General features: G+C 43.8%; 1 protein-coding gene across 3 annotated transcripts in view; it reads right to left on the minus strand.

Annotated features, from left to right (window-relative positions):
• Window positions 1-3,398: 3,398 nt before the first annotated feature.
• sox1a (SRY-box transcription factor 1a) overlaps window positions 3,399-14,799 on the minus strand; it is a 62,424-nt gene continuing 51,023 nt past the window's right edge. For 2 of the 3 annotated variants that reach the window (XR_003889935.1, XR_003889936.1), the window contains one exon: window positions 3,399-4,604. Coding sequence is in view for 1 of the 3 variants with exons in the window: in XM_029843419.1 (XP_029699279.1) it covers window positions 4,548-4,604; window positions 12,526-13,365 (897 nt within the window). In the remaining 2 variants the exon portion in view is untranslated. Of the gene's footprint in view, window positions 4,605-12,525; window positions 14,633-14,799 lie in introns of those variants that run through there. The other variant, XM_029843419.1, reaches the window with a different exon arrangement.

The raw sequence follows: 14,799 nt of genomic DNA on the forward strand, positions 1-14,799 counted from the left end.
AAGTGATATAATTACTTTTCCACAGGTGGAGGTGTCTGGCTGAGTCTGTGGTCAATCCTGAATGTCAGGCTGGAGGAAATCAACATAAACTACAGGCTGACAGTGCAGCCTGGCTCACTGTGGCGTCGCGATAAAGGCGGAATATTACGGTGAATCTTGGAGACGGGAAAGCAGCTGGCACAGGCGGCCCTTGCACATAAAGCTGGTGGCAGCCTGATATATAAATTCAGACACACTGACAGAGCTCTGGTCCCAAGGGTCTCCAGGCTCCTTCCTCTACCTGTGGTGTGATCAAACCAGAGCCCTGCTCTCAGGAAGGAAGAGGCTGCAGAGCTCAGTCATGCTCACTGTTGACCTTTGAGGTATAAGTCAATATCCTTTCTGGTTTGACTCCCAGGCTCCTTTGCACTGTTGCCACACCTTCCTCATCTTTTTAGTGGTGACAGAGAGGGAGGCCACGGGGGTCTGTAATTAGCTGGTTGACCCTGGGGTTGGGTTGTGTGACCCTGGCAGCCGCGAAGCGCAGATTCAGCCTGATCAGATGAGTAGTTCTGAGGGATCAGTGGTTGAAAGACAGCCGCCGCTGCGTCTCAGCCAAGCCAGTCACATTAGCCAACGCGGCCGAGAGGGGCACTGTTACAGGAACCTGGCTGCCAACCCAAACAGAGTCACACACACCTGTCTGGGTCCAGTGCTGACATAGAGACATAGATGCTTTTAAAACATCCATGGACACCAACACTGAGACAAACTACCTGCGAGTTCTCCTGTGAAGGAAGAGGAGTGGTTGGGAGGCTGAGGGGTAACTTGACCCATGTAGGGGATGGATAGTGGTGGGAGGGAAGGGAGGAGCAGAGCTGGCCCTTGGTCAAGTGCCTTGTATTCCACAAACAGGCCGCATTATATTACATTATACCTGAGACGCAGAGCCCAAGGAGACAATTCAAAGCTTGGTGACCCTCCCTTCGGTACAAGGCCGCCCACAGAAATGATCTGGCAGCCCTGAAAATTGCCAGAGCTTTTGCCCTTCCACACCTCACAGTCCCGGCTGGGAGAGGCTTCCCGAATCACTGAAAATGATCTTTTGCATTATTGTTATTGGATCTAATGCCTCTATGCAAGAAGTTCAATGTGCAGCATGACAGGTTGGCTGCTTTCTTGTATGTTAAGGAGGCAATTCTTGCAGGTGAGGGGTATTGGCAGGCTTTCGGGAAGAAAAAACATTTTATGCTGTGAAATAGGCACTAAATGTATTATTTTAGATCTAATCACAAGCTGTGGCTTCACAGTAAAGAAGAAATTCACACAAAATATGTGAATTGCTCTCTCGAATGTTGAACAATAGATAAATAACCATCCTTGTGGTTTAGTGCCAATCAAGTCTCTGTAAATCAGGACATTTAAATTTCAGGCAAATCTAAAATTAAATGAAGAATACATTTTTAAATGATTAAATATGGCTCATATTTAAATGTCAAGGACTGTGAATGAAAAGGTAAGGTGCTGCTGACTGATGCGTCTGCAACAGCCAGACACATTGGCCAACATGTCCAAGAGGGGCACTGTCCCCACAACAGAAGAGAAGCTAAGAACGTAGCCAAGAGACAGAATTTCTCACTAAAACCTTAGAAATGGAGTTTGGATTTTGAACTTTTTCCTTCTCCTTTATGGGCAACCATGATTTCCCTCTTTTTAGTATCTAAAGACTGAAAAAAAAAATCAACACAGGCCAAATTCTTCTGAAGTGGCTCACGTGTAATTATTTTTACTTTCAGCTGTGTTAAAAGCCCCGGTCTGTCGATACCAGGAACAGATGTACTGTACCTAGAAGTGGGTCAATAGTCGGTGAAAGCGCCTCAGCTCTCTCTACTGCTCTGTACACTCATTAAATGCAGGGAGATGGGTGGAAGGGAGACAGTGTCATCAAGGACACGCTAGGAGAGGTACACCTGAGACAGCTCAGCCACGACGCCCCGGGCACCTCGCAGCCTGAACGCTGGCTGGCGCTGTTTGAAGTTCTGACACCGAGAAAGAGAGACAAAAGTGTCTGGACCTGAAACTGCTGCCCATGGGGAAATAAAGGGCTGGGAGGAAACAGAGAGGACATAAGAGATCACATGAAAAGAGAATGAGAAAGGTAAAGAGAAGGGGTGTTGAGAGTGTGGACTGACAGGAAAAGAAGGAAAAAGGTCAGAGAGTGATTAAACAGGAACGTCTCCTCTGTCTCGCCTGTGTGAAAGTTGAGGTATCTTCTTTAGTAAGCATATTATTTAGTCTCACTTTCTGTCTCCCAGCCTTCATTCATCTCTACCTCCTTTACCTCTCTCAAGTCATCATGTTTACACAAGCTGTTCCTGCCATTTCCCTGTTGTCTAACCCTCTGCTGTTTTTCCTCCTTCTTTCCCCCTCTTTCTTTGTCTTTTTCCTGCTGGTTGGAAATCTGCAAGGCTTGCTCATCGGTGCCAGGCGCTGTTAATCCCCTCCCAAAGCACCTTAGCAACGCTAGGAATTTAGAGATGCTAAAAAAGAAAAAAAAATGACGACAACGACAACAACACAACTGTTCTTAACACTGGGCTCATATTGGCAAGAGTAGCCACATCTTGAGATGTGTGTGTGTTTTCCATAAGTAGTTCAGAACAATCTGGAAGGGTGTGATAACCAAGGATCTCTCAGGAGTGTGTGTGTGTCTGTGTGAGAGTGTGTGTGTGTGTGTGTGTGTGTGTGTGTGTGTGTGTGTGTGCGTGTGCTTGCGTGTAATGAGCAGGAGCCTATATTTATGTGATATAGTTCATACAACAGGAGCATCCTGGTAATCGCTGCATGTAGTCACCTGAGATGCTCATTATCTGGTCCCTCTACACATTCTGTGTGTGTGTGTGTGTGTGTGTGTGTGTGTGTGTGTGTGTGTGTGTGTGTGTGTGTGTGTGTGTGTGTGTGTGTGTGTGTGTTCATGTACTTGCTACATATCGAGTACCGAAATATGCATACTTTTAGCAAAGTTAGGACATTTTGGCTGGTCCCTACAATTTTAAATGACTGTGTGAGGTTTGAAACACAGTTTTAGAGTTGATGGTTTAGAATTGGTTTAGGTTGGGCTCTGGGGTTAGTTGTGATGTTGGGGTTAGGGTACAAAACTGGGGTTAGAGTTCAAAACTGGGGTTAGGGTTCAAAACTGGGGTGAGAGTTCAAAACTGGGGTTAGGCTACAAAACTGGGGTTAGGGCACAAAACTGGGGTTAGGGTTCAAACTGGGGTTAGGGTTCAAACTGGGGTTAGAGTGCAAGGCTGGGGTTAGGGTCAAGGTTAGCACGTACTGCTCGAGGTGGCTGTTATCTATGTGTGGATGCTTTTCATGCACCTGATTTAATCAATGACAGAGGATGCAGAACCATTTGTTTTAATATGGGTTGAACTTTAATTTTAGTCAAATAACTTTGTGAAGGAAAATAAAGTTTATTATAAATAATAACGCAAAGCTCCACTATTACTGTTGTATACAAGCATTACAGTCACACACATCACTGTCTAAATCTGTATAAATCAAATACGGGGCAAAAGTCAAATTATCAAGGACTCCTTTACACCTTAAATGAACATCCATTTTCTGTTTGAAGTATTAATTTACTTGCAATAGAAAAATAGATAAGGTTCATATTTTTATTCTTAGTCATGCACTCATCAGTAACACTGAAACTATTGGTAAAAATACAACACACAATGCTGCTGAATGGCCACTGACAGGAGGGTCTCTCCACGGAGGCCTGGTCCCGCTCAAGGATTCTTCGAGCTGAAAGGGAGTTCTTCCTTTCATTGTTGCTTGCTTGGGTTTCAGGCTCTGGGCCTTTCCAATTTGGATGGTAAAACGCTGCTGTATCATTTCAAGTCGAGCGCAAGTCTTTGTCATTAAAAACTTTTGAACATTTGACAAAAAACGATCAGATTCAAGCACAGAAAAGATAATTCAGACATTTTATCAGTTCTGCGTTTGGATTTCCACCTGTAAAATCACAAAAAAACTACAGTCTCTGACCGTCTTTTCCTCATGGACAGAACATCGGGACTCTTACTGGGCCCGTCATATTAAATCAAGGCTGTAGAAAAATATTCATTACAGGCTTTTTGACGGATTTTACAAATTAGGAACTGCAACGGGTTCTTGGATAAACATGTGAGCTGAGGGACTCAGAGAATCAAGACACTGGCGCTGGCTCTGGTGAAAGAGAAAAAGAACGGGGAGCTGTTCTAGATACTGCTCTTTTTCACTGAAACCTACGGTTGATCTACAGTTAAGCTGCATTAGGAAAAAAATAAAATCTCCGCTTTGAGAGCCGACTCTGTACTTACAGTAGAAGAGCATGTTGCTATAGAGGGACAGCGTTGAATAATTACAGGGGTAGCAGCACAGGGGAAAGTGCAAATGGAGAAAAATTGGGGGTTTGAACGTTGCTGACATTTTCCGAAAGGTCTTTTCACCCCGAGAACCTATATTCTAATGTTGGTCGTAATGATGGGCTGCCAGCAGAAGGACAAGGTGCTATCGGTTAATCACAGGCCCCTGCAGTGATCCAGGTCCACGGACGCATGGCCATGGTGGACACTCAGCTGCAACAGAGAGACAAAGAGGGGGACATCAAAAACAAATATCGCCTTTTAAGAATATTACAAGTCAAAGAGGCTCATTTCCACATGAATTGCTTCACTGATACTGTGATACCGCTGACAATAAAACACACCAACACAGAAGTGTGAGGATGGAGCCTATTCGAACTTCACCAATGTCCCACTGGTCCGAGTGTTGTGTCGCAATGGTGTCACATTTGTGCAGTGATTGTTGGTCCTTTCAGCCATCATATTCATTTTTGACGCTCGATGACGAATTTTCCTTGCCGTAATATTTAACGCCATAACCTTGACTGTAGTCTATATATGCAACAACCCTCATGAATGCATAGAATACTTCAGCGTTCTCAGCCTGCATTTTGAAAACTGTTACACCAGCATGAAGCCTCGGGTGGCACCTGACCAAGCTCCTTTATTGGGAACATGTTCACTCTTCTGTCAGCAGGTGTTCAATTAAAGTACAGATGAATAAAATATGTCTTCTTGTCTAAACATCTGATCGGCGATAACGATCTAATGGCTGCGGAAACAAATTGAGTAGGGTTATAATCATTAAGAGCAATTTATCTGGAACCTGCAAACACATGGCAGTGACATATGCATCCTTCAGTTTTTTTCAATCCGCCTGATCTAAACAACCTGGTATCCTGATCACCTGACCCAGCGGGGTTCAGAGGTCGGCCGGTTCAAACAGCTATCAGTGGGCTGCAGGCACCATAAAATGGTTGTTTCTTATTGAAAGACTTTGACCTCTCATTAACCCTCGTCTGTGCCTCACCAAGAATTATCACCTGACACAAAGAAGCAGAAATCCTTTACAGCATCTGCTGGGTGTGCACGAGTGCAGGCCAGCGATAGAAGAGCACTGCAGGTGTGTTTGTGCGTACAGCCAGCTCCATTACAGTTATGATGCTAGCAAACCAGTTGATTCAGAAAAACCAGCAAGGCTACTAACACGTGTACGAGCTTTGCCACCACTCATCTGCACTATAAAGTGCTTCATCAGCATGATACAAAAGAGCTGAAAAGCACAATCTTGGTGATTCTTCTGTGAGCATCCTATCTAATATCACAATCATAACATTATGGTCAGTTTGATTTTTAGCGCAATATAATTTAAAAAACCATGTGAATGCATTTTCTTTACATTTTTGGGAGACATTGATAATCGTCCGTTGAAGAGATGATTACTTTTTGAGAGACTTTGACCATTCATCTTCCAAAGATGAAGACCAAGATGTTTGATCGTAAAGTAACCTATACGTTATGCAACCTTGGATTACTACTGCCTCTATAGTATTCTACAGGTGTAATTCACGATATATGAAATGGCCTGCTTGGGTGGGTCTGCTCTATTCAAGTGCTTTTTGTAGTTTGCTTATGTGATGAAGTAATTTGCTTGTTTACCCACGACAACAAGCTAATTCTTCTTTAGTCCATGTACCCAAATCAGAACTCAGGCAGTGCTGGTTTTTTAAATACTTCCAAATGTTTCAGGAACACACTGATTAAGAGGGAATATTATTTCAACACAAAGGTCCAGTAGTAAATAAACAAGCTCTTGAGTTTTGTTAACATTCTGAGGTCCCTAAAATTTGATCAGTCATCATGTGACTACTGCGGTGAGATTGAAAATGATGCTCAGTTAGCCAGTGACTAAATAATGTGAATAAGATTAGACGGTTCTGACGCTGATCAGTACATTTGAAAAAAACCCAAAACTGCCACAAATGCAAATGTCTGTCTACATCTCCCGGAAAGTTAGGGGACATTAATCAAATCCAAATATTTTTCCCCTTGAGTTCCACAGGAAGACATTCCATCGATTGATCAATTGATTGAACACCCCCCCCCCCCCAACCAACCCCCCATCACCCCATCACCCCCCCCCCCCCCACCCCCACTGGCTTCTCCCTCAACTCAGGTCTCGGTGCCCAACTATGTTTCTCGAGGGATAATTGCTGCAAGCATGGGGTTGAATGGGTGGTTCTGTGTTTATGAGTATTTATGGATTTGTGCATGTGTATTTGTATCTCTGTGTGCATGTATGTGGGGGTGGGAAGGATCGGCTCTTGCGTTTTCTTTGTTGTCCCCCCGTGAGGCACTTTGTGCTACTCAATCAGTATAAAACCTGTCACATAAATAAACTTGACTTGATTAATTGTGTTTCATTCCCAACCTGCTGTAAGGCAAAGAGGATTTCATTGCTATAACAGTGTCGACTGATCAGTCAGTGAAGGCAAAATTGATCATGACTGACTTAAATAGCGAGCTTAATTATGAGCAGAGAAACCCAAAGAAGGTGGGATATATGTCCACTAACTGCTAACATCGAAACTCAAGTTCTAGATTATATCAGGCAGCTTAAGTAGTTGTGCTGTTAAAATGGTTTCATTAAAATGAGACAGAACCAGGTAAATAGTCCCATGCTGGTGGTCCTTTGACCAAAATAGTAACATTAGCAGCACAATTGCACAGCTAAAATACAGCTTTTAGTCCAGACTCATAAAGAAAAGGAAAGAAAGTAATAACAGTGCCCAGGTGGTGAGCTTCCCTCCAGTCTCTTCATGCCGAGTCTCACACTTGAATACAAAATGCTTCATATCCTAAATAAATCATTGCTTTAAACTGCAGATTCATCTGAAAAATGGTTCAAACATATTGCAGTAGATATTTGGAAATTGTGGTTATTACCCCAGAGGAGAGCTTTACCGTGCAAGCTCTTTGTTTGGCTCCCTTATTCTTTGCAATGATGTTAAGTTGGTGATCAAGACGGTCATCGCTCTAGTGAGGATTAATGATAAAATATACATGCTGCCATTGTGTTTGTGGAAATAATATAGGTCTATTGATGCCATTTTCTGGTTTGCAGGCTACTTGGTTTGCTTGTTTAAGAATTCTAAATATTAGTCTAAATTGTGCATTTGATGAGCTTCAGTAAAATAGTATGAATGCAGTGACTAATCAAGGCGGATGACTGAAAAGCACATCATACGATATCAAAAACAGCATTTTCGCCGCGCCATAAAGATGGCATTGTTGCTTTTCATTTACAGCAGGATCAATCCAAAATGGGATTCTTGTTATTTATTCTCAGATGTCGATCGTCCAAAATGGAATCTAGAATTTCTGTCACATTTGATTTGCTTTGTGTTCACACACTTAATAGCTGTTGCAAAAATGAATTTAAGTGACAAAATTTGCACAAACCTATATTCTGTCATAAAACACAAGAGGTTCCTTTGTGCCACTTTATTTGAAGGAAATCCTCTCTCGCCCTGCACCAAGCATCATTATCACGCTGCCTGGCATGGGAAAAATGTATTTTGATTGTGAAACAAGGCTTTTAGAGAACTATTGTTTCACTGGTTTAATAGATCTGGTGGTCGTGCTTCCGAGGCCGAGATAGTGGACGACCCAACAGTGACAAATCCGCTTTTACACACTAACTTATATTCCTTATATAAGATATATTCATATTTACTTTTCAGTTAGGGAAAAAAGTTGCATAGTGCATTGTCAGAAACTTTGAAAACATTAAGCCAGTGATAGTTTCCCTCTGCAGTGGTTTCTGAATAAAGGAAGAAATTAACCCTAACGTGTCTTTGAAGCTAGAACTTTCAATGCTTGAAAAACTCTCTTTGTGAATTGCTTTGTATTCTTGATTTGATTTCTTTGTTTCACAGCTTCCTCCAGATTTCTTCCACACAATCTGGATGTCTCTTCTCCCCATTTGCAGAGATACTCAGTTGTTTTAGCCTCTGAGGTGAGTTTCAATTTAACTTGATAATGAATGCCATCTAGAAACAATTTCAACACTCCTTTTCTTGAGCTAGAATATACTTTGTTAGTGGTTAAGTATATATATTTAAAAACTACTCCCAAAAAAACTGTGACTTTTTTGTAGTTAGAGATTTTTTCTTGTCTGATTCTGGGAGTCTTTGCACAAACCTCTCATGTTCTCTCCGTTTGCAGTTTGGCCCCTATAACCTAAATGCAGGACCCAAACTTTTCAGGTTTTTTTACCCTCCATCTCCTCGCCAGTGTTGGATTTGTGTGGCCTCAGCACTGTCCCGTGTCTATCACTCTTCTGGCGGGTTACTCCGGTCCCCCTCACACCTGCGCCGCTCCCAGGTCCCCGCAGGAATGCGCCAGGGCTTGTAATCGCCTTTGTGGGGGCTATTGAGTTGTACGGCTGACTGAAACTTCCCAACCTCACAGTGCGCTGGACGCTGAATGGAGCTCAGCGTGGGGCGGCTCTCCAAAGCGCGGCCGCTGCCAAATTCCTACAGTGGCGCCCCGCAATCACTCCCACACAGACGCCGATATAGGCCGCCGGGGAGGTTGAGGGGGGAGGCGTGGGGGCTCGGGCTGTAGTTGTAGTGTGGAGTGTGAGAGCTGGGCACAGCGGAGAAATATAAGTCTAGTCTTTACGGTTAGTTGTTGGCCTGGAAGTGTGATTCAGATTCATCGCGTGAATTCATCGACGGAAAAGTTGAGGTGGTTTTTGAGCAAAACTAATTGCACACACACACACACACGCACACACACACACACAATATATATACACAATATATATATATATATATTTTAAAAAAACAAAAACAATAGCGATGGGTGAAAGTTGGAAAAAGGAACGTTTCCCTCCAACTTTCAGGACACTGGCGCAGCTGTGTTTCGGTACATTAGGTCTGCGCGCCGCCATGCCGCGGTAGCTGTGGGCAGATACAGCAGCACTGCAGGATTAAGAGGCAGCAAGATTGTTAAACATGTCAACGTGTAATTGCAGATAAGGCCCTTCCGAGGAATTCATTGGCCCAGTTGCTTTCTCTATTTCGCGCTAATCTCGCCCGGCACATTCGCTCTGTGCAATCTGTCTCCATAATCTTCTGTGACAGAGCGGACGACGAGAGCAGCCTGCTTGGTAATTTTTTAGGAAAGGAGGGGGGTGCGCGGAGAAAATATGCAGAGGCGTGATAAAGTGACGCTAATTATCCCCATTTAGGACAGGCAGTGCAAGGGATCGGGGCTTTACGAGCAGCCGAGTGTGCTGGAGCTGATGGCCTCCTCGCACAGAATATATCGGTGGCTACAAGATAAGAGTATCGCGCGGTGGAAAGATTTATTGGCCGGTTAGCTCAAGCGCACGCGCGCACACGAACGCCAAAACAAACACACACACACACACACACACACGCACACCCTACACTTACCACCCCCCCCCCCTTACCACCTCAAGGTGTAATTTATTCGGGTTAAATTTGCCAGAACGCTTCCCTTTTTAGCCTGGCGATGCGCCGTGACGCGCTCCACCTCTCCGCGCTTTCACGGTTTTAATCCGGATCTCTTCACATCAACAGATAAGACTCCATATACAGGATGAGGCCATTCCGTGCCACAGGGCGCGCTGCGCGGCGCGTCGAGATGCCGTCATACGTGCTTTCTTTGGGATGGCTTTGAAATTCAAACTCATTTGCAGACAACGTTCTTCTTATTTCTGTCAACCGATCAGGCCGACACGACACGCTCCGCTACAAGGCCTAACAGGTTTAATTGACATACCACGTAACGTGTGTGAAATAGGCCCTTTAAGTATTCCAGATTAATTGATTCTTAAAAATAGTTAAGTAGGCAGAAATTAAATCATTTGCATGTGTATGGCCTGCATCAAGATATGAAGCCTACAGACAATTAAAATGTACACGTCAAACCCAGCTGTGACCTGTCAAAAATTACGTGATTCCCGCATTCTGCTCTAATTAAAGGCATAATAACCTGATAGACTCGATTGTTTCTTAACAGACCAAACGCGCGGCGTTTGGATAGTATGATGGTAATGAAGGTAAAGTCACAAGTTCTAAACTCAGACATAAAGTTCTGAACTTGTCATCCGTCATCGTGCCTGATGGGCCGTGGAAAAACTTCAGTCTATATCACAGTTCTGGAGATCTCGTTTTGGGGAAGTTCGAGGCGTTTTGGGGAAGTTCGAAAGTGGCGGCGTCGAGTGGAGGGAATCCTAGACATTTACAGGCTTTACTTTAATTGTTTCAGTTTTCTGGTGGAAATTTAAAACTTTGTGACCGATCAAAAAAATCTGAACTGACCATCTCGCTGTTATTCATTTAAAAACTACTGACTTTTTATGTTGATTAATAATCAGTGTTTATTTCATGCGACCGAAAAAAAATTCTATGTTTTGTGATATCAGATTTACTTTGGACATATTCTCTAAAAAATAAATGCTTTAAGGACGAGCGCAGCGTTTACAGCAGATTGAGTATATTCATAAATAACTACAGAATGTTTGTAACTAAACTGGTGATGAGAATAATAATAACAACAACTAAATGTTAGTTACTTTGTAATTCAAACAATCTTCAAGTCAATGAGCTAAAAAAAATAAAATTACTTGAAAAATCTTTTTTTTTATTATAAGAAATATCAAAGATTTTCGATTTGAAAATAAGTCTGCGTTTAAGCGTTCAAATAAGTGGTTTTTTTCCATGATTTTGCAATTTTTTTGATCTTGGTTTAATTAATCCAACTGTTGAAAATTTGTCGACTATTTGAAAATCAATTAAATAGCAGTCCATTAAATCATTTCATGAATTAAATGAACTATATAATCGCCTTTCCTCTCTATATATTTCCATATTAGACATTAAATTCTGTAACACTGCAAAACAAAATTAAGAACCTATAAGATGTAAGTACTAAACTTTAGCGCATTTTGTTACTTGTTTTCTTTTACAACTTGTTGGTCATCACTCATTAAAAAATGATGAATCTATTAATTGACATCGTATGTTTCTTTTTATATTTGTGTTTCCATATGTTAGACAAACTCTCTTTGCCAAAATCGTCCCTTGGCCTCCGGGCTGATGGTTTTTACGCACAATTACGCACAATCAATTCCAATATTTAAAAGCTCGGGGGATCTGCGCAGCAACGGCATCAAAATTTAAACAGGTGGCTATTTTTCCCACAAGACGAACAACCCCCCCACCCCACCCCCACCCCCATCCCCCGGACATTCTGGCGCCTTTAACAACAGAAAAGAAACACTCCTGTGCACATATTAAATAATCAATCTAAGACCGTTGTCTTAAGAATCAAAGCAACATCTTGTGAAATTTATTCAATTCTTCTTCATTGCAATATCAGAAGCTTTTCACCAGCAGAAAAGCATTCAGTTACAACAGCAGTTGCCCATCATCCTTTAAAATATTAAAATTATTCACAATTTACAATAATTAGTGTTACAATAAAAAGAGATGATTTCCAAGAATTAGGACACAGGCTTCTGCAAGTGAAAACAAATGTTTAAAGAATGTGACTTTTCTATACGCTTAAAAGCACTTCCTTCACTTAATGACACGTTATCTCATTTCAAATAACTTACAGAACCCATCAAAATATGAGACAATTGAACCAAACCCTCATTCGAACCGGATGCTTCCTTCAACTAAGACAGTGAATAATGGACAAAATGATGGAAACACAATATCCAATATCTCAGCATCATATTTGTTATATAATTCCACTGGTGGCTATTCAAAAAAGCCGAGATGAATATGCTATTTATCCTTCATTTACAATATCATAAACATTCTGTACAAAATGCAGGTAGTTCTCGGGAGCGGGGTTATTTAGAAAAGAGGTAAATATTTGGTTATGTGTTCGTTTGCAGTTTTCAATTACTCTGTGAGTTCTAAATGTGTGTTAGCGGGACTGTCCCGTTCACTCCAGCCGTGGCGCTCTGGTAATGTTGCGGCAAGGCATGGAGTCTACTTTGCATTGACGGATCCCCCGGCTCTCCGGTTGGTAAATACATGCTTATCATCTCTCTCAGGTCTCCGGGGCAAGGACCCCGTGAGTGTGTGCTGCTGACGGGAGGGCTTACACTTGGCTCTGACTTCACCAGCGACCCTAACGTCCCCATGGCAGCTGAGGAGGACACACTGGAGCCCTGGTGCTGTGTGTAGCTGATTCCGCCGTAGCCGGACGGAGAAGCGTTCATATAGCTCTGAGAGTTTGAGATGGGGCTGTACTGGAGGGCTGTCATGTCGTAGCGGTGCATTGGCTGGGGGTTGTGCGTGTGATGGTGGTGTGAGTGGTGGTGGTGCGCACCGCTCCCCGGGTGCTGGCTGTAGGCTAGCTGAGCCTCCTGCATCATCGCAGCCGCCGCTGCGGCTGCAGCCACCTGCCCCGAGTACGCACCGTTCGCCCAGCCGTTCATGTGCGCGTAACCCGTACCGGCGGAGCCTCCGTGACCCCCGGGGCTCTCTAACCTCTGTCCGACCCCAGACGAGCTCATTCCGACTCCCAGTCCAACTCCACCGCCCCCACTGGGCCCAGAAAGCAGTCCACCGGCAAGTGAATATTTGTCCTTTTTCAGCAGCGACTTGGTCTTCCGTCTTGGACGGTACTTGTAATCCGGATGCTCCTTCATGTGCATGGCTCTCAACCGCTTCGCCTCGTCGATGAAAGGGCGCTTTTCAGCCTCGGACATCAGCTTCCACTCTGCGCCCAGTCTTTTGCTGATCTCCGAGTTGTGCATTTTGGGATTCTCCTGTGCCATCTTTCTCCGCTGTCCCCGAGACCACACCATGAACGCGTTCATCGGTCTCTTCACTCGCTCCTGATTTGCTTTGGACCCGCTATTCGGCCCCGTTTGCCCCGTGTTCGTGTTCGTTTGGGGGCCTGGGGAATGGAGGTCAGTTTCCATCATCATGTTATACATTCACCTGGTTTTAAACTTCGCCACCAACAGAGAGAAAAAAAAGTCTATTTGAAGCTAGACCAGGCGCGTGAAGGATCGGGTGCGCACAAGGGTTACAAAATATACTAACCCCAAACAGACGAGACGAAAATAATCCAGAGTGGATGTAAATGTTCTTGAATCAGTATTTCACCCTGTCTTCGCCCGGGCTGTTCACATCCACTGAGACAGAATATGCATTTGAGCCGTGCACTTTCCCTGTCGGAGTTGAGAAGTTGGTTAAGGCGGCGGCCATATGATGCGCTCTGACAGCGGTTAAATGAGTCTGGAGCGGCCAATGGGGCTCCAGCAACAGAATGATTTGCATGGCGTTTGGTCAGGTGACTAAAAGACCGGAGAGGAAGAACACGTTGGAGGAGGAGGGAGGTTAGTAGGAGAAGGCGGAGGAAGAGGAGGAGGAGGAGGAGGAGGAGGCGACGGAAAGGAGCGTCAGCCTCACAAATAGCACAAGGCATTTCAAATTTCCAAACACGCTCTCGGAGACCTTAGTAAAACAAAAATAACCGTGAATCGTTACTGATGGAGAGGTCAGTAAGTGCAGCAAACGTCTCATCAAATGTTCTTGGGCACTTTTACAAGCAAATACTTCCAATTCTATTTATCAGCAGAAGCGGAATTCAGTCTAAGACTGAAACGAAATGGCCCTGAAGTTGGAAAATAAAAGCAGTTCCACATATTTACCGGGTTATTTTACGCGCATCAAATCAATCTCCAAGTCTGGAAGATATCATGACAGAACGCGTCAGAGCAGCAGCGAGAGCGAGGAGTGGGGGGAGAGAATGTACCCTGCCTCAAAGATGAAGTGAAAGACTTTTGTAAATAGTCTATTTACAATACAACAAAAGGGACCTAAGAGGAGAGTCCCAACAGGATCCTCTGTATGAACGTCAAATTGGCGACATTTTCTGAGGAAAAACGACGTTATCGCCGTCTACTGGCCGTGACGCACGGCTCCTCGCGCGTACTCGCGGATGAAAAAGGAAAACTGTCCGTGCAAACTTCTCTGTCGCGCTGAGTTTGTTAAACATTTAAGAGTTGCGTGCTTTCTTTAAACACGCGCCTAGCGCGTATGTTTCGCGCTCCGTGCATATGTAATTCAGATTTCACAGCTGACCTCCCCTCAAAAGCCCAATCAACCTCTAATTGAAAGGGAAAACGAAATACCACTTCCTGCGGCGTGACTAACGATTTAATTACTCGGTCGTCCTTTGCTGTTTTTTTTTTTTTTATCATTATTATTTTAATTGGAGCTTAGTCTGAGGTATCTCTTTGTTTAGGGCCTTGGGGAGCGAGATCACTGAACGGATCCGTGAGTCTCCAGCAAAGGGGTTAACGGGATCCGGATGGTCCGGATGGTCAATAAAACGTTTTCAGTGATCCATGTGCCTTGAGGCC

This window comes from Takifugu rubripes, chromosome 1 (genome assembly GCF_901000725.2).
Source record: "Takifugu rubripes chromosome 1, fTakRub1.2, whole genome shotgun sequence".
In the NCBI taxonomy this organism is placed as follows: domain Eukaryota; kingdom Metazoa; phylum Chordata; class Actinopteri; order Tetraodontiformes; family Tetraodontidae; genus Takifugu; species Takifugu rubripes.